Consider the following 20,923-nt stretch of genomic DNA (forward strand, 5'->3'; position numbering starts at 1 on the left):
CTGCATGAGCACAAGCACCGGACACAAGAGCAGTCGGGTCACATCTGAAGGTAATGTTGGCATTTTAGCATAGCATGACCAACACATAGAAAACTCTCTTGGTCCAACGGAATGCTCAGCGAGTTGTAGCACAATTCCCAAACACAGGGAAGATGATTTACAAAAATGAAGACGCGCCAGTTTCTATGAAACTAGGGTCCAAATAATTTACAATCACAAGGTCAGTTTTGAGAAACACCGCACCCAAAGTTATATGGAAGTTTCAAGGAGAAGAAAAAAATAATACTTCACATCCTCTGTACTTTGCCTTTGGACCAAAGTCAAAAACTTAAAATGTTGTTCTTAATACGACCCTGGCACTTGACAGAGGTCCAATAGATGTGTAGAAAAGCAATTAATCATAAGGAGAAAGTTTTTTTTTTTTTTTTTAAACCTAGGTTATAGTTATTTTATTGAATCTCTTTACTAGTATATGTTGCACAGAGACGTACTTATACTGGAAGCCATGCAGGTTGTGAAATGTTGAGTATCGGACTCATTTTCAACCCGGGCCGCTTCCTAAACATTGTCTCCTTCCAAAGATTGGACCATAACACAGATTTTGTTATGCGGCATGAAGCCAAGGTCAAACTTTTCAGCCATAAATCCAAAATGAATATTTGGCGCAAACACAACATTGCTCATCACTAAAAGAACACCATACCTACAGTGAAGTGTGGTAGAGGCAGCATTTGTCTTCAGCTGTAACAAGGATCTTAGACAAGGTGGAGGGAATTATGAACCGCTTGAAATAGGAGGCAATGTTAGCCTACTAGAACATCTGAACTTTATTTGGGGTTAATCAGAGGCACTCCCATTTCGAGGGTACCCACAATTCTGAAATCACATTATTTCAGTTTTTTGTTTTTTTAGTTCCACTCATGAAAGGATTTAAAGAAGTTGTGCAACTTAAAGTTCACAATAAGTCATTCACTGGCAGACATTTTAGAGCAGTTTGACATTTTCAAGAATAACACCCGCAGATGTTTACTGTGTTCGATGATTGCCGAATCTTTGATTCTGCTTTTTTTCTATTCTTTTATAATGAGCAGTAAAAAAAAAAAAAAGGTAGGTTGCTGATTCTCCCAGTGGACTTGCAAACTGTGCTGATCTCAAATCTAAAATGGGGCATCTGTTTCCAAGTTTGTAATTTACAATGCATCCTCATTCCAAGTTTTGAAATGACTCATCTTGCTCTTATTTTTTCCACATCACAAAAAAAAAAGGCATTTGAACAGGGGTGTGTAGACTTTTTATACCTACTGTATATCATATTTTTTGCGTGTCTGCATAATGCTCAAGATGAAGCAGCCACCGTTTACTTTTGTTCTGCTCCACAGGAAGTGTGACAACTTTCTGTGCACGTTCAGCAAGTGCAAATGTGCTCGCATACGAATTAGTCAAGTGAGCTGACTGTCGCTAACCTGCTCACTCATGCTGTTGATACCGTCGGGCCCCAGCAGGTTGACAGCCTGCTTCACCAGGTCTGTGCGTCCGCAGCTGAGCATATGGAAGCCCAAGTTCTGCAGGAACTTTGCCTCGGTTGAGGCAGCATCCAGTTTCCTTGAGGCGCTGAAGCAGTCATCCGTTCTGAAGGGCAAAGCGCACCAAGTGAGTTAGGTGGATTTTTCTTTTTCTTTTTTTTTTATGTGCACAATGCGCGGGTCATCAACCAAAACACAAAGCTTGATTTTTTTTTTTTTTTTTTTTTAACAAGCAACATAATTCCTTATTGACATGAGTTGGATTTTGGAAGGTGTGTGCATACATTCATGTGTGGATTTTATTTTATTTTATTTTAAGTGCGCAACTCATTCACCGAAACAAAAAGTTAGAATTTTTTACAATTTTTTATTTTTATTTTTTTAAACAAGCAACATAATTCCTAACTAACATGAGTTGAAGTTTTGGAAGGTGTGTGCATGCATTCATGTGTGTATTTTTATTTATTTATTTATGTTTCATGTGCACAATACGCAACTGAACCAAAACACAAAGTTTACATTTTTTAAAAGACTTCTTTTTTTTTTGATATGCGCAATGTGCAACTCATCAACCTAAAACACAGAGTTTGAATTTTTTACAAGAATTTTATTTATTTTTTTATTTTTCATTTTTTTTGTGTGCATGCATTCATGTGTGGATTTATTTATTTGGAGTTTGTAGTAGTAGTCTGTAGTTTTTAACTGTTATGTAATTTTATTTTATGAGGACTACAGATGGAAATTAGCATTTTGCTAAATCTGGTGCAGCCATCTTTTTAATGTTACTGCACACTGTCCTTTTAATAAACCAAACTCAAACTCAATTTATTTATTTATGTGCGCAATATGCAACTCATCAACCAAAGAACAAAGTTAGAATTTTTTTTTGACAATTTTTTTTTTTTTTTTATTATTATTTTTTTTTTAACAAACAATATAATTTGTTACTGACATGAGTTGAATTTTGGAAGGCGTGTGGATGCATTCATGTGTTTGTTTGTTTGTTTTTTGAAGTGCACAATGTGCAACTCAACCAAAACACAAAGTTAATTTTTTTTACAAGATGTTTTTTGTTTTGTTTTTGTTTCACAAGCAATATAATTCCTTCCTAGCATGAGTTGAGTTTTAGGAAGGCGTGTGCATGCATTCATGTGCGTGCACCGTGAAGCCTTAAAGGAGTGCAGCTGTACCGGAGCTGGCGGGGCTCGCAGTCCACTCCAGGCAGCAGCAGCCTGGCAGCCTGCCGAACATCGTCGCTGTCCACAGAGAAGCTCCGTCTGTGCTCAGTGTGAACAACAGCCACACGCACCCACTCCATCAGAGGCGGCAGCACCATGAACGGCCTGTGGGGGGAGATAGAGACACACGCGCGCATCATCAGGCAAACACTCCAATGCATACTTAATAAAAAAAAATAAAATAAAAAAAAAGTAATTCACCTCAGATGCAATTTGCATGTTATTTTAGCCCTACTGCCCAGCGAAATTGAGATTGAGTAAAGGATGACCCCCTTCTAAGAAAATGAAATCAAAGAAGAAAAAATAACTCATATAGCGATATGATGGGATGAGAAAATTTCATGAAGATTATCTCTTGTGCTGACACGTAGTCAGCTTTATCCACTCTGTGGCTAAAAAGATCTTTCATAAATTTTCATGATTTTGCACTTTTATGCAAAGTCAAAGCAGGAAAAAAAAATCTGATTACTCAACTTGGAATTCATCCATCCATCCATTTTCTATATGGCTTATGCTCATTAAAGCTGGGCCAGAGGCCTTTCTCAGCTGACTTTGAAGCGTTGGGGGGGGCGGGTCACACCCTGCAATGGTCGCCAGTTTCTTTAGTCAGTCGTGAATGTAGTGAATGGGTCTATATGTTTTTCACAATCGTCAATTTCCATAAATGACAGCCCACCGTTCGGCTAACGCACAATGACGCTAGCCTGGGGGCGACATACACTAATAATGACTAGAATCAGGTTGACGTCCGTCGAGCGGGGTGACTACAATATGTAACTGCATATTAACATTGGAATGAGGTCCAATTAATTGACGTAATTTGCACATCGTTTTGGAGTACAGCACAGGACTGGACTTCGACCGACTAAAGCAAAATGATCTGCCCGTCCCGTCGACATCGATTGTTTAGTGAGGATCGAGAGTCTCATCCCGTGAAGTGGCCAGCTTTGTGTAACATTATAAAACTTCTTACCTCTGAAAACATAGTTTCATTGGATATGAAGAGCCCAGTCTTCAGTATTGAGGTCGTGCACGTACGAGTGCGCGCAGCGTGTACGAGGGTGCAGTTTGTTTTCGGCCACAGGTGGCAGTAGCGATTTGAAATTTTAAATCCATATAGCTGCTTTAACTGAACCGAAAATCAATGTGAATCGAATCGAATCGGGCCCTTCTGAATTGAATCGAATCGATTTTGGAAATCTGAATCAATACCCAGCCCTAAAAAAAAGGTCTATTTTTAATTGATAAATTTATTTTTAAATGAATCATTTCCTGCAGCACCCCGATGACAACAAGGCCATTGCACCATAGGAGGCACCACTCTAACCCCGGGTTTACACCGGATGCGATTGCGGTGCGGTTGCGGTGCGGTTGCGGTGCGGTCCGGCGACGCAAGCAATTAGATTCCATTCATTCGAATGGTGCAGTTTACACCGCTTGCGGGTGCGTTGCGTGTCGACTGCGGAAGGCCTGCGGCGTGCCGCAAGCCTTCCGCAAGGATAGACTATTTTCTATTTTTGCCGGACGCCGCAGCGGTAGGCCTCCGGCAAATGGCAAGCTAGCACAAAACACATCGAGCGGGACAGGAAGACCGAGGCAGTTTCAAAATAAATTTCCGCTTACCTTTCAGAATAAAACACTCGCCAGCTCCTATTTCGCAAGTTTTTCAGCAAAACGTGACGTGGGCGTCGCCGGGCCATGTGCTCATTCACGGTTTAGACACCAGCGAACATGGACGAGGAGAGGTTTATATTGGAGGTGGAAAACCACAAAATAATATATGACACGGCACATCCTTTTTATAAGGACTGTAATGTATTGTGAGTTTGATGTTCGCAATTGCTTGTTGTGCCCGTCTCGCTTGCTGTACTGAGCGGCAGCCGGACCCGGAAGACAGAAATAAAGAGTGGACCCGCACTGACCCGACTCTCGTTATTAATATACTTTACAAGGACAACCAAAAAAAGGATGCTGCATGGAATCTCATAGCAGAAGAAGAAGAAAAGGTTAAATCAAAAGAAGTCCACCTCTCGTTGTGAAATGCCACATGATCGCGCGCGCGCGCGTCCCGCGAGACACGTTGGGAAGTGGGCGGCGACGGAGCTGCCGGACCGCAGCTGTGCGGAGCCGGTGTGGATTGACAAAAAAATTGACCCGTCCGGAGCACGCAGTCAAGACACACCGCACCACAACCGCACCGCAACCGCATCCGGTGAAAACCCGGGGTAAGTGTGATCACCGCAACAGTTTGTAATTGTATCTACAAAATATGGCAATTGTAGTATATAATGCGTAAAGATGCCATTGATAATCATATCTTTGAAAAAAAAAGAAAAGATAATCATAATATAATACATATTAGGGCTGCACGATATTGGAAAAACATGCGATATGCGATATACTTGCTGAACATAGCGATATCCATATTATTATTATATTTAAAATTTACCTAAAGAAATTACATTTTTATTACCTAATGAAAGAAAAAAAATTTCATGGGGCCAAATAAGCAACCTTCATGTAATCTTAGTTAATTAATTGTAATTATGTCTTGATAATTTTCAACTATTGAATGGCGATGCACATTTTAGTTAGCATCTGACTGGTCAAATTCATATAAAAAGCATAAAATTCCATATAAAATTTATTGCGTGCCTTTGCGATATGCATATTGCAAGGGCCAATATCGCGATATCGATATTTTTTCGATATATTGTGCAGCCCTAATACATATGTTGTTGTAGTACATTCTTGTAATGTGATGGGATTACACAACCACACGGACACGCTGTAATAGAAGCCAAACAAACAGATGGAGTGCATCTTTATCACATGCCAGCATACTGTGTTGTAAGGTGGTAAGGGTGTACTTGTTAGCAGTCCTGCTGAGACAGATGCAGAAAATGACAACCATATGGTTGATCCTGACCCCAGTTTTTACGCTGTTAAAGATGAGGAGTATCCCTGAATTCAAATACTAGTGTAAATGCAACCTATAATGCAAAAATAAAAGAGAAACTAAAAATGGAAAAGATCTTATTCATGCATTTGAAAGTACACATACCGTACACATAAATGACGTGCATCGCTCCACTAATCTGACACATTTACTCATCCTCAGTTTTTATTACAGCCATCTAACGGAATATATGCGTGGAGTTGCATTTCGCTCATCATTGATGTACTAACAGCATGTTATGCATATTAATGTGCACTTTATTGCACTTAGGAAAGTCAATGAGCCGTCACCAAAACATGTTAGAAACATAAAATCCCAAGTGCCTCCAGCCAAACTTAATTCCATTACATTCATTTTGTATTCTAAAACAGAAATTATTAGTGAGGCATGAGTTCAATGTGGCCATAAAAAAATGCACATAATCGAGTTAGTGATCCCATGTAGGTAAATATCCAGTATTCTATTCAACATTATAGCACCAACATTGATATTAGTAGCTGTTCCATGCTCTGATAGATAAGCTATTTGCGTGTTTTCTGTAAGCTCTCATATGGTTATAATTAGGGATGGGCGAGTACCGATACCAGGTATCGGTATCGGGCCGATACCAGCCTTTTTTTCAAGTACTCGAGTACTCGTGACGCAGACAAGTACAAGCGACCGATGGCAGAAGGGGAAGACGTTAAGCGAGTCCTCCTTGCCTGTAACTGGCGCTAGCTTGCGGCAGTTTTTCACCAAAACTTCACCGGTTTGGAAATACTTCAAAATTGTGAATCTTAAACTAAAAGAGCATTTTTGTGTTTTATTTTGAGCGTTAAGACTATTGAAGAGTGACTGTGCTGTTTTTTTTTTTGGTCAAAATTAAAGGAAATATATTTGTTTAAAAATATCTTTTAGTGATTTTTTTTATTTGTCAAAATGTACTACTGGTATCGGCAGTTGGTATCGGTGAGTACTGAGGGTCTGAGTATCGGTATCGGTATCAGTCTGAAAAAAAGTGGTATCGAACATCCCTAGTTATTAGGGGTGTTAAAAAAATCGATTCGGCGATATATCGCGATACTACATCGCGCGATTCTCGAATCGATTCAATAAAAAAAAATCGATTTTTTTTTTTTTTTTTTTTTTTTTAAAGAGCTCAGAATTGTTCATTCGGTAGTCTTACCGATTCAACGTCTTATCATCATTGCCTTTTTTTTTTTTTTTTTTTTTTGTGTGTGTGAATCGATTTTTCAACTTCCATTTTTAATGGAAAAATATTCAACAAAACGTCTGACTTCGGGTTAGGATTCACACCTTGAGCATGGAAGAATGTTATATGAATGGAACATTAAGCCTTAATACTTTATTTTAATGCTGTTCAAACATGAAACAGATTACAACCTCTATAAGACTGAAATTTCAGATAAATAAATCATACATTTTCATATAAATCTTACACTCTACAAGCTTACTGATTAGTATTTTCTAAATTTGAATGAAAAAAAACAACAACAATCGACTTATAAATTCGTATCGGGATTAATCGGTATCGAATCGAATCGTGACCTGTGAATCGTGATACGAATCGAATCGTCAGGTACTAGGCAATTCACACCCCTACTAGTTATAATATAAATATATGTGTTTGAAGAAACTTGATCTGCTCCCCTTGAGATGTATGATTTCCATATTAATAGGGAAGATAATACACGTACAGAGCTTGATATGTGCACGTGGTAACAAATGTGTCAATGCTTGCTATCTAATCACTTGTCACTGCTTCTCTGAGTTGAGACGTATCGTTCAACTTTCACACATCAAGCAAAGCCATTTAAGCTCCGCTAGCCTTATCAAAACAATGCGGAATGCTTCATCAAGAGGCAAAGAACACGTCTGCTGGATCACAAGTCCGACAGGAAATGAAGTTCATAAACAGTTCAAGGTCTTGATGTGCTGGCACAGCCCTACTAAATAAATAGAGGCAATGCCAATGTGTTTAGAAACCACAAGCATTTTTTTTTTTTTTAAATGTTGTTGGAGTTTCAAGCAAATTCAAGTTGGACATCCCTCATTATTTGACAGCAATAATGCCCGAGGTCGCAGCGGAGGCCTGCTCACGCTCAACTGTCATCCTTGTATCATGCACAATGCTGCGAGCTGACGTGAGCTTCCGTTATATTGCCGCACACGCTGCTATCGTAGCTCAAGGTATCGTATAAACGCCAAAAAAATAACATTATACATTTGACCTTCCACCAGTTATGAGGACTGTCCTGTGCTCGCCTTAGCCACAAACACAATTAATATTTTGAGCTAAATGACTTGTCTAGAAACTAGCAATCAAGGGAAATAACATGAAAACATTGCCAGAGCTTTAGCTTTACATCATTCTGACATAGTGAGACGGTGCAACTGCAGCATCAATCAATACCGACCGCATCGGCAAGGCCCGCTGCAATGACTCCTTCTGCAACTCTTCAGGACATTTAAAGGACTTATTCTAATTTTCTGAGTTACTTTTAATCTTTGAGTCCTTAGGATAAAACTGGTCAGCCACTGCGGGAGGAGGTTGAGCGGTTGAAAAAGAAAAAAGAAAATAATAAAATCTCAAGTTTGCAGAGGTGCATGAGCACTGTGAAGTGATAAAGGAGAATTACCAATGGATTCTACTTTTATATACTCTATGTACTAAGGTGAGAGGGGTGCTACTGTATGCAGTGGTGTAAATTGTAGCACTGAGAAGAATCCCCCTGCTGTTGTCTGGTGTTAAGTTATTATCCTGGTGATCGTCAAACATAAATTATTTTTTTACAAGAAACAAGATGGGGAGCAGGGGTTGGACAGATAAATCAATATCAGCCGCAATGAGGATGATTTCATAAAAACTCAGTCTGCATCATGTTGATGTTTTATTTGAGATAAGAAAGATTGAATGCGACAACATACTTGGGAAGATTCTGCCATAACAGCAACAGCGATTCTGACCAATGACGTGCTTAATAATTACGATACTGAGTCTTCGATCCGTTTCTTTTTATTTTTTAACAAACCACAATCCACATAGAGTTAAATGTGTCAAGATGTTTGCCATTATTATTATTATTATTATTATTATTATTATTAACTCTTTTACTGCCACACGTTATCAAAAAATTTTTTTGATATGACAAAGGCTTTTGATCGTTCACGGAAATACATTGCTTCCATCTGCTGGCTGTAGTTAGTGTTTTTGATTCCACAACCCATTGATCAGGCAGCGCTGCACTTAGACGTTGCACTGAGAAAAATAATAATAATAAAAAATAAAAAAATAAACATAGTTGACCTCATTTAACGTTTATGGCGGCATACGTTGTGATTTTACTCATCGTTATTAAACGTTTTTGGCGGTCAAAGAGTTAACATTTTGATATATTTCCCCTTTTCTTTATCACAATGGTAATTTAGAATTGTTAGTATCAGAAATGTGGTATAAAAAAAATAATGCTGCCTTCTGTTGTTGCTGTGGTTATCTTAATAAGAGTGAATAGGAGCAAACAGCAGCCTCCCAAAGTGTTTTGTTGTACAATGTGACAAATCAAGCTGACTGTGTTCATGCAAGCCTTTGAAGTCCAAAACACACAGGTTGCACCTTATCGCTTGTACATGCATGGGGAATGTACGGTTTCACACAAATCATCGTGTGTGACTCACTACACAGTAAAGAAAAACAAAGCTAATATTCAGGACATAACTAAAAATATTTATTGTCATGGAATGTCTACTGCAGTGATTCTCAACCTGGGCGCGATCGAACCCCAGAGGTTCGGTGAGTCAGTCTCAAGGGTTCGGTGGAGGTCAAGACGCACACCCGAATCAAATGATTTGTGATTCAATAACTTATATCCACAATTGTAGCCCAGCACAGCTAGCTAATACTAATACTTTACCTCAGAGAAAATAATAAAACAGCTGTTTATTCATTTTGGGAGTGAATGGAGTTGTCAGAAAGCTGGTTTGTAATTTATTAATAAAGTTTGACTGACCTATCTGACTGTTTTGTTGACATTCCCTTTAGCGCAGCACCATCTAATGGATTCATAACGTAACCCCAGCCTCTACTGTAGCACCTTATATAAGAAAAAAAGTTTTAAAATATGCCATTCATTGAAGGTGCGCCTTATAGTGCTGAAAATACGGTACACAAATAATGTACTGTGAAGCATCTTTGAGTGTCCGAAAAAGTGCTATATGGATCTGATGCATTATTATTATTATTATTATTATTATTATTATTATTATTATTATTATTATATAGCTAAACTAAAAGAACACTTCAACAGCAGTCTGTCATCTAGTGTATTCACCAAACATTTTAACAAGTTCTGGTGCAACCCCTGTTCAAGAAACCGGATCTTGATCAAGGTGTGCTGTTGAATTATTTTAGGCCCATTTCTAAAACTGCCTTTTACTTCAAAAATTCTCATAAAAAAAAAGTGGTGTACACTCAGTTGAAATGTTTCTTGGATGAATATATCATTATGGAAGATTTCCAGTCAAGTTTAAAATGCTGCACAGTCAATCAGCCCTGTTACAAGTTTTCAATGACCTCATGGCTATTTCGTTGGATCTGACTGCAGTGTTCAATTTGGTGGACACAGAATTCTTTTGGCTTGTTTGCAGCACCATGTGGGCATTAGTGGTAGCACTCTAAAGTGGTTTAGATCCCATTTGGCAGCCTTGATTGCTCTGAGTCCTGCTCTGCCCCTCTGTTACATGGTGTTCCACAGGGTTCAATTCTGGGGCCTTTGTTGTTTTCATCGAATTTGTGCCCCACGGTTCCATTTTAAGAACGCTTAGTATTTCCTTTCACTGCTGTGCTGATGACAGTCACATCTATGTCCCGCTGAGCAAAAAGGATGCTTCCTCCTTTATGCCACTTTTGTCCTGTCTGGAGGAAATCAAGGACTGGACGGGGCTGAATTTGTTGAATTTCAATGACAAGAAAACACAAGTTATGGTGTTTGGTTTCGATAGCTATTCCACAATCCGCCCTATTGACCTGGTGAAAGTTGTTTTTATTATGCCAGACAGTGAGTTTAAATTGGACCGGCAAATTGGAGCTGTTATTAAATCCACCTTTTTTCATTTTAGGCAGCTGGTAATGGACAAGCCGCTCCTTTCTCAACAGCACTTAGAAACATTAAACAGTCCCTTTGATTCTTGTTGGCTGGATGACTGTAATGCATTTTATTTTGGCGTCAGGTAGCCCTCCCTCAAGCGTCTTCAGTTGGTCGAAAATGCTGCTTCTCGCCTCTAACTGGTGTTCGGAGGGAGCATATAACATTAAGCGTGAGTTCCATTCTCTGGCTCCTTGTACTATCCCTTTAGAGTTCATTCTAAGATTTTTTTATTTGTTCTTAAGTCTTTAAATGGTCTCACCCCACCTTAGCTCTCTAAACTCCCCCACACTACCAGAGGTAACAGGGACAAAGCAGAGGCTCAGAGGGGATTGAGGCTTTTTTCTACTGGTCCCTTTCTTTGAAATGACCTCTAATTATGTTATGCAAGCCCCTTTTCTTTCCATGTTTTAGTCTTTTATGGATTTTACTGTTTCGGTTGTTATTAATTTATTATTTTAACTGTCTTTGATTTTGTATGTCTGATTTTTACTCCTTGTACGGTACGTCGTATGCAGCGATGATTGGCTTTTTCACTGAAAAAGTCCCCTTTGCTCTCAGCTGTTTTACTGGATTATGACTGATTTTGCAAGGCCCACAGAAAATTGTGTTCGATTGCTATGAAAACATGGAACCTACCAAAAGAAAGATTAGAGTCTCTTCTTTCATCAGGAAAATCTATCTGTTTCCATGTTGCAGCAATTAGCATTAGAATATAGCTAAATTTCATCATTATTCACAAATCTGTTTAGAATTGTGGGGAAATCAGCTTGTTTTCAACATGGATCTCTTATACTCTGCTGCCACCTGCTGGGTGTTTTGAAATTACTACCATTGCTTCAACCGTTCTCTACAGTTGAGAGGTTGCATCAAAGCTTTCTGTAAGCTCTAGCATAAAAAAAAAAAACATGAAAAATGTATAAAACCGTCTTTGGACACTTAAAATAGAACATATCTATACATTTTGGGGATCAAATGAATTAAAATGCTACCCACATTCTTGAGTGGTGGTTCTGCATGATCACAGACTAAAAAAGTGATGCACAAAAAAAAAAACGATGCACTAAAACAAACTAACTTATACATGCTTGCATCTTACCTCTCAGTTTGCAAGGAAACCTTTGATGGCTCAACGTTGGGGTTCTCCCACTCCATCTGGGGACAGTGCATGAAGTAACACAGTGTGTAGATGGCCTCGGGGGCCCAGTGTATCGCTGCACTCTTCTGGTGGATGGGTGTCCCGTTGTTGTGGTTCTTGGTGTAGAGTGGCTGTAGGTAGTGCATAGCTCGTGACACCATATCACCTACACACCCAACACATTCGCACCATAGAGAGGGGAAAATAAAAAAGGGCACATGACATTAGGGTTAACTTCAGTACATTCTACTTTTTAGTGTCCAACTAGCCTTAGTTTTCTTCTAATTTGAATCTTCTTTGCTTACAAATAAATGGAATTCCAGTATATTTTCCATTAGAAAGGAGAACATTGGGGTTTTTTTAACGTGGGTTCCATTTGCATTTCAAGTGTGTACCAGTTTGTCCCAATAGAAAATGTAAAATGATGGAATTATTAAAGGCAATAAGAAATACTTTATGCTGTGACTCAAATGTGCATAAAATATTATTCATAGGTGTGAAAAATTGAGGATTGTCATGAGGAGGCAGCAAATGTTTTCCCAAGTAAAAATACTGGAATCCTTTATAAATCTGATTTATCAGCAAATAACAGCCATAGTTTACCATTGAATGAAACCCATTGTCATCGCTTTACTCTTATCATTTTGATGCATTTCCATTTTGCTGCAAAACGTATCAGAGCGTGATTGCTCTTGTTTGCATGTCTAAATAAATTCAAGACTACTTCTGTGTATGCGTATTGTGTGCATGTTTGCGTGTGTGTTATAGTGCTGCTTCAAACAGTTGATCCTGCGAACAAAGCCTTTGTTTGGTTCCTAAATTGTGCTATTTGCTTCCTCCCAAGTGTCCATTTAGCCAGAACAACGTGAGAGACAAGTGTTAAAGGGATGCGGGGCGACAATTTGACAATGAAGCTGTCTGTCTCCTTCAGGAGCAGCATGAACCTGTACTGGACATCATCATCATTTTGTGAGTCGAAAAAATGGAGTTATGAGCTGTGCGCAGACCTCTCTGTTGTTATTTAAGAGAGTGTGCTTTTCATGACTTTTATTCATAACATTACAGACTACATACATGAAAACTGTATAGCACAATTTCTTAGTATGTGTTGGGCCCTGTAGAAAACAGTATTATCTACTGACATCCATCCATCCATCCATCCATCATACCTGAACTGAATGCTTAAGTTTTTTTTTTTTTATTATCATTAAATTGCTTCACCTCTTTCATTTTTAAGTATAAGCCCCACAGTGAGGGAAAACAACACCAGTATTTCTATTTCCTTGGAGAGGATGCTCCCTCCACATGACATGCTGTTGTATTAAAAGTCAACATCGTCCTCAGAGCGGAGGCTCACAGGACAAATAGCACAGACAGTAAAGCTCTACCGGCACACTTCGCCATGTATAGTTTGTGGAAATCAACAAACAGAGGAAACTAAAAGAAAAAAGTACACGTATGTCACACGTGCTCCAAGAACGTTCGCTCAATTCAAAAACACGCATCTTTACAAAGAAACACAGTGAGGGCCAGACGGACCCAATTTTGTTTGGCATGAATGAGTGATTTTCCTCACAGTGTTAATAACAGCTGTAGGTATAATAACAAGGTTTCAATTCAAATATGCTAATATGGCCTTTTGGCAGAAGAGAAAATTAAAAATTACAAAGAGGCAAGTTGAAAGTAATGTGCCACAAGTGAGCCAAATGCCAGTGACTCTCCCTGAGCAGGGTGCAAATTTGATAGAAGAGTGGAGTAATTCATTCTCAAATGCATTCCCAACAAATCACAATCATCTTTTTAATTCTTACCAACCACAATCTTGCTTCCTTTCAAATAGAGATTGTGGAAGCCCTATCGATGCCCTTCACTCCTGATCTTTCTTGTAATGTGTTTACGATATCCATAGGAAGATTCCATGCAATCATGGAATCAGCTGCAGCTGACATGAGTGATATACTCGCAGAAGGCAGGAGCTGTGTGGCTCAGCGAGTAGATTGGCTGTCATTCAAATTGAAGGTCGTGTGAGTTTGTTCCTACCTTGAGAATTCTTTATTTTACTCTCTTCAAGTGTAAATATAACTCTAAAACTGAGTCTAATTGACTCTACAGAATTTACTGTGTATCATGTCAGGTAAGAAGCCATCCATATTACACAAAAAAAACAATAGCCACACACATCATTTGGAACACTTCAGAATCATTATCAAATAACATGTAAAAAAAAAAAAAAAAAAAAAAAAAAAAAAAAAAAAGTTTAATTAATTAAATACATAAAGATCACCACAGATGCTGATTATTAAATTTATTCAAGTGCAGATCGCTACAGGCCGAGGTTTTTATAGTTCAAGAAAAGCAACAAAATAAAACTAAAATAACAAAAATAAAAAATAAAAACATTTTTGTTAATGAAAGACAACAAAAACAAGAGTGCTGTTCAGCCGTACTGATGAGGAAAGTCAAACAGTTATTTAGGAATGATGCGGTGAAAATTAATAATGTGATTAATCTGCGTTAATACATGAATAACACAATATTTTTCTGATTAATTAATTAGTTAACACTTTAACATTGACAGCACTTATATACTAAAACTAATTAAAAAAGAACAAACCCAGTCTAAATAAAATACAACTAACTGAAAGCAATACACAAAATAAAAACTAACTATAATGAAAAGCCAAACCAATTTGACTGATGGAATTTACTAAAACAACTTTTTTTTTCGGCGCAGTCAGTCAGAGGATGGAAAAATGCTGATTGATAGTGGGCTTATTTCTTAAAGAAACACTCCCGTTACTTACTGTATTTTCCACACTATAAGGCGCACCACATTATAAGGTGCACCTTCAATGTATGACATATTTTAAAACTTTTTCCATATATAAGGCGCTACAGTAGAGGCTGGGGTTACGTTATGCATCCATTAGATGGTGCTGCGCTAAAGGGAATGTCAACAAAACAGTCAGATAGGTCAGTCAAACTATATTAATAGATTACAAACCAGCTTTCTGACAACTCCATTCAGTCCCAAAAAGAATAAACAGCTGTTTTATTATTTTCTCTGAGGTAAAGTATTAGTATTAGCTAGCGATCCAAGATGGCGGGATCTTCTGCGCATGCGCGTCACCGATCGTGCAGGGTCACCGATAGCGTCTTGACAGGGAGACCTGTTGCGGCTCAATATTGATCCATATATAAGGCGCACTGGATTATAAGGCGCAGGGTCAGCTTTTGAAAAAATTGAAGGCTTTTAGGTGCGCCTAAAAGTGCGGAAAATACGGTATATAGTTTGAGTCACATCGCCCAGCACAACTGATTCTGAATAAGCTGGGCAGTTTCAATTGGCATTGCATCACATTGAGAGTGAAATGTGATTGATCGTCGTGGGGTTCTAACATACACAATTACTCATCGTCTACATGAATTGGAAGCAAAGAAGCCAAGAAAAACAACAAAACAAAATTACCAAAATTGGAAGAATAGACTGTTGGGAATGGATGAATAAATAAACAAATATTAGCTGGTTGTAAATGTAGGTCAGTGCTCCTGATAGTATTCAGGTCAACAGACAAGACCTTGCTGGCCCTGGCCAACACCACAAGCAGAAAGTAATCTGATGCTCATTATTGTTTCTATAATGAGCGCATCGTGAATGGCAGACTCCAGTTATAGTTTAGACAGAGGCTTTATTTATCAGCTGTGGCTTAATGACACAGCAACTCCCAATGATTCATTTCTGCTTAATATGCACATTCAAATGCACCCTCATTAGTGACAGATTTACTAATGCAGAGGGACAATATTTGGGCATAGCTGAATTATGCCACCTTCATATTAGCATGCCAGTCAGTAATGTCAGCATACACATAAGTGAAGAGTTAAAAAAAAATCAGAGCTTGAAAATTGTTTTGTTGTCGGAGTGGCTCACATAACAAAAGTAGCATTTCTGCTATTGCCATGGCAACCATGGATCACCTACCTTAGTGATCTATAAAGTTTGCCAGTGCTTAAGTGCATTGTGCAGAGTGCTTGTACAAACTTTGTTGCATGCTACAAGGGTTTATTGGCTAACCGTACTGCTGATTTTCAGATTTAAAGCAGTCGTGATAGTGACTAAGATTTAACAATATGTTTATCATTATACTTGGTAGTTACAGTTTATAGCGGTGCAAAGCACTGAAGTGCGTTTTACAAATTTGTTACTTTACTGAGAGGGGGACATATTAGACACCCCCCTCCATGATGCAACGCAGTCCTACAGTCACAATGATAAACATACTGCTGCATTACAACATCCTTGAACGAGGTAAGAAAAAATGATTGTTATCTAGTTTGTAAAGGCAGAATATGTTCGGCAAATCATGCATTGGATTTCACATCTTCTGCCTTTTCATCTTATACCATATGTTGTGGCTGATGTGTGTGGGTTTTTTTTTCTCAGAGCACAACCTCCGAGTTGAGCTGTCGATCGTGAATTTCAGCGTTTGACATTGTTGACCACTGAGTCGCGCCACTTGAAGTGTTAGACAGTTAATTGGCTTATTCAAGGGGCACCTTGATTTTACAGTTCATGCCACACACACACACGCAATCACTCACTGAGTTCAGAGATGCTGCCCACTCGTGTGGCCAGTAAGCACTGTTCAATCGAGTGCAGTTCAGACTGGCTGTAGGCGTTTCCCTCCCCATTCTTTCCTGCTCGCTGTGGCAGAGTCAGACCCTCAGGTAGGCTCAGCACACCTGAAAGAGAGAAAAGAGCGAGAAGGTAAGCGATTCAGCTGTAAAAAATAATAATAATAATAATAGGAATTTCTGATTATTACTGTAAAGTACAGTACACCCAGCCCCACACTGCATAAAAACAGTAAAAAATAAATAAATAAATAAATACATGAATACATTCATTTAAATAAATAAATTCCTTGAAAAAAAAAATAAAAAATCTGGATTCTAGACCTTTTACATTTGTAATTGAGAACCCCTGCTCTATAATAATGATGTTATTGCTATTATGATATTTTGATATAGACTTATTTTTGTCCTCCAAATGAGGGTTTCAGTCCTCAAGAAGTTTCCGCAGTGATTTGATACAGTAGCTTTACATATGTATTTCTATAGCAAGAAGCTTCATCATTCACACACGAATGAAAGAATTTGGGCTCTGGTTACTATTGTTTTTTTGTTTTGTTTTTTACCTTTTATTATTATTTATTTATTTATTTATTTTTTTACTTTTTTTTTTTTTTTTTTTTTTTTTTTTGCTTGAAAATTCTGAAATAAAGGTCTAAGTAAGGTCCAAGTCTGGGAGCCTAGACTCAAGGAATGTTCCCGAATGGCAGTTCACAATTGTAAACTGTCTGGCAGCTGAGCCGGTAATGCCCCAACAACATGAGTAGGTAAGTGAAAACTGAAATATGTTTAAAAAAATAAACAAATAATAAAATCTATAGATTATTGTGTACCATTTACTTATCTGGAATGTGATCTCAGTTTAGAAGAAACCGATTCCTATAACAGAAGCAGCCCTTCAGGAATACTAATGGTTAGTGCTGCAGTTTTGGACATATGAGTACAAGTACTTACATTTGAGTACTCACTGCTAATTGATTATGGCAATGTTGCAATTCAGCCAACAAGATAACTAATGCAATGGGGGGGGGACATGATTGATAATACATTTTAAACATATTTCTATAGCTTGTTGACCAAACACCCCTGAGTTCACGTTTTTTGAGTGTAGATTGGCGGACTACAAGTTCTTCTTAAAATGTGCTCCTGCAGGATTAACAGTACGATTCCTACTAACTGCTGGTGAGGCATAATGACCACCCACAGCCATTAAAGACGACCCCTTCTCTAAATGCCTCTTTGGCACAAATGCCCCTAGGTGTACTGTACATTCTGCTCAATGATAATAACAAGGTATTTAGCATATCCAAAGCACAAAGCAGCTGCTTAGGTGAGCATCAGACCTGAGAGATGACACCCACTGACGACATGCAACAAAGAACACGAGATACTACCATCTGCTGCAAGTGTCAGGTGTCGTGAACAACTACATATTTAATCCAAATTTCCCAGCCAAGTCTGGGAGATCAATGACAAAGAAAAAATAGCAATTATTCGCTAACCACAGAGCAGAACTAAGGGGATTATTGCTTTCTTATTTTTGTTGTTTTTTTGTAAGGATCAAGTAAATCCATCCATTTAAATCAACAGGGGGACCTTGCACATTCTTTCAGTATTTACTTAGCACAGTGCCCTGTGGTGGACAGTGGTGCTGTGAGCAATCGTCCTGCTCCTAACAACCGCATGCTCGCCATTCCCCATTAATTATCAAGGCAAGGTTGACAGGAATGTAATTAGTTTGTTATTATTTGGCCCGGTGCTCATGCTTGAGGATTAATACTGTACGTTGTAATGTTCCTCAATTCCCAAATGTCATAAAGCTTGCATTGTTTTTAAGTCTAACCCAATTTTTTTTTGAATATGCTTTAAATATCGCATAATATGTGACAATAAATAAATAAATAAATAAATAAATAAATAAATAACCGTATGCACTATTAGTCTCTCAGAAAAACTCAAAGCGTTTTGTGACAACTTCTGAAAGACGGCCATTCTCAACAACAGTGTTGACGTTTTTTTTTTTTTCGTAAATAATGGAATAGATTTATATATTCTTAATTTGTTAGTGCTATTTGACGATAAAGAGCAGTGGGTGAGGAAGTAGTTTGTGTTGTTAGCTTGTTTCGCTCACAACCTGCTAGACTTGCTCACTGACATTATGCTTATCACGCGTTAGCAGCAGGTCAAGTATTATTCGTGCGCTGTGTTGACCTTGATTTCATTTTACGTTTGTCTGACAACACTAAAAAAAATAAAAAATAAAAAAATAAATAAAAAAAATAACAATGATAATGTATGATATAAATGTAAATTATCCTTAAATGGCAGTGAATAATATCCTGTACAGTTAATAAAGGTTTTATGCGGTAGCAGTGACAGTTTTGACAATATTCCAAATAAAATTTATTTTAATGGCAACATGCATCCATTTTGTACGATTGTCCTAATTAGGGTTGTGGGTTAACTGGAGCCTATCCCAGATGACTTTGACAAGAGGTCATGTACACCTAGGACTTGTTGTTAACTAATGTCAGGGCACACTCTGACATTCAATCATTTACACCCATGGACAATTTAAAGTTCTATAAAAACTACCATGCATGCTTTTGGAATGTAAGTGTAACCCGTTTTACCAAGGGGAAAAAAAAAAAAAAAAAAAACACGCACAGAATATACAGACTCCCCATAGGAAACCCAAAACCAAAAGAAATGAAGCAGACACGCTAACCACTAGCTCACCGTGCCGCTCTCAATGGAAACCTTTGCTTTAAAAATAAACAAATCAGAGGTCAACCAGCATAACGGAGGAGACTGTATTGTCATCCTAATGGTGAGGAAAAAAAAAAAAAAACGCCAATCTGACGCATTGACTTTTTAATGTCTTGTCAACAAGTAATATTGCGATACATGTTGATATTGAATTATCGTCCAGTCTTGTCTTTAAGGAAGAATTTTTGAGACAACGCTCGCATTTCATCTCATTAGCATTATCGTGCATATTGGATTCAGCTTTAAGCATTCCGACGCAATTTCTCCAGAATTGCACTTAGTCCAGTTATAGTTGAAATAGCAACACAAGTTACAAAATAAAGGCCTTAACACTGCTTGTAAATAAATATTTACATCAGTATTCATATTGTTGAGTGCGAAAATGTTCTGTCAATTAAATGAACAAACATACAAACAAAAGCTTACTCATTTTAATCCATCTATCCATCCATCTATTTCCTCTTAACCGCTTGCTCCTCACAAGGGTCACGGGGAGTGCTGGAGCCTATCCCAGCTGGCTTCGGGCAGTAGGCAGGGTACACCCTGAACTGGTTGCCAGCCAATTGCAGTTATTAATATTAATAGTTTTCGAAAACAATCCTTAGTTGCAGGCCTGTTGGGACAGTGTTGTGCTGTCAAGTTTGGCACACTTAAATCTAACAAAGCGATTGTTAATGTCATTTATGAATAAATCTGCAAAAATAAATACAAAAGTAGAGCATTTAGCTGCCGAGCTCCTTCGCTTTGGTTGTGGGGCATAATAATGAGAGCAGAACTGACAGTGAATTGCTGAATGCTCTTAGGATGGACTGAGGCAAGGTGACTCAGTGGCTCTCCTAATGCACAGCACTGTGTGCCCTCGGGGAGTCACTGAAGGAGCGCTTACATGCCAGCCAGCCAACGTCTGCGTGCATTTTGCACCATGAGATAAGTTGCCGGCATCTTACGTCCTGATTGTCACCGTCTGTGCAAGAGCTCTCTGTCTCATGTGAAGTTGCGCAAGACGTTAGTGGGGAGTCATGAGCAAGAAAATGTTACGTGCGTAATAATGTGTGCTATATTCATGCAAATACAAAAGCAACTGTTTTCCTTTCTTATACGGCTGAAGTGAATCTGTACGGACTTGAGCTTACAAATCATATTTTGCGGACAAAGAAGTCAACTCGATGTTGAAGAGATGCTCGTCTGCCTCATGACTGTTATGTTGTGTCTTGGTTATGTGATTTTTTTTTCCTCTCAAAGTTTTTCCTGAAACCTGTTAGTGAGCCCAAGGGGGCACATCTGGGGGCAATTGGTAATCAGTTCCTTGTTTTAAGGCTCCCCAGCACACCTGCATGTTGTTGCATCATTCCTTCGTCCTCTTTGCTGTGCACATTCTGATTTGGTTACACTCTGGTGTCCTTGTTCCTATAGTACATTTTTGTTTTGTTTTTTCCCCCCTGGTATTGATATTGACTTATTTTTTGATGAATCTCTATTTGCTTGGACTTTGTAATTTATCCATTCCTACATGTGTGGTAATG

The 20,923-nt window shown here is 38.3% G+C and overlaps 1 protein-coding gene across 2 annotated transcripts in view; it reads right to left on the reverse strand.

The window, feature by feature from the left end:
* The window catches only part of btbd11b (BTB (POZ) domain containing 11b), a 90,884-nt gene that overhangs the window by 11,163 nt on the left and 58,798 nt on the right, over window positions 1–20,923 (reverse strand). For both annotated transcript variants that reach the window (XM_077516636.1, XM_077516635.1), the window contains exons 2-5: window positions 16,602–16,742; window positions 11,961–12,165; window positions 2,714–2,866; window positions 1,464–1,629 (exon numbers count right to left, since the gene is read on the reverse strand). In XM_077516636.1, the coding sequence (XP_077372762.1) occupies window positions 1,464–1,629; window positions 2,714–2,866; window positions 11,961–12,165; window positions 16,602–16,742 (665 nt within the window). The remainder of the gene's footprint in view (window positions 1–1,463; window positions 1,630–2,713; window positions 2,867–11,960; window positions 12,166–16,601; window positions 16,743–20,923) is intronic.

This window comes from Festucalex cinctus, chromosome 3 (assembly GCF_051991245.1).
Source record: "Festucalex cinctus isolate MCC-2025b chromosome 3, RoL_Fcin_1.0, whole genome shotgun sequence".
Classification (NCBI taxonomy): Eukaryota; Metazoa; Chordata; class Actinopteri; order Syngnathiformes; family Syngnathidae; genus Festucalex; species Festucalex cinctus.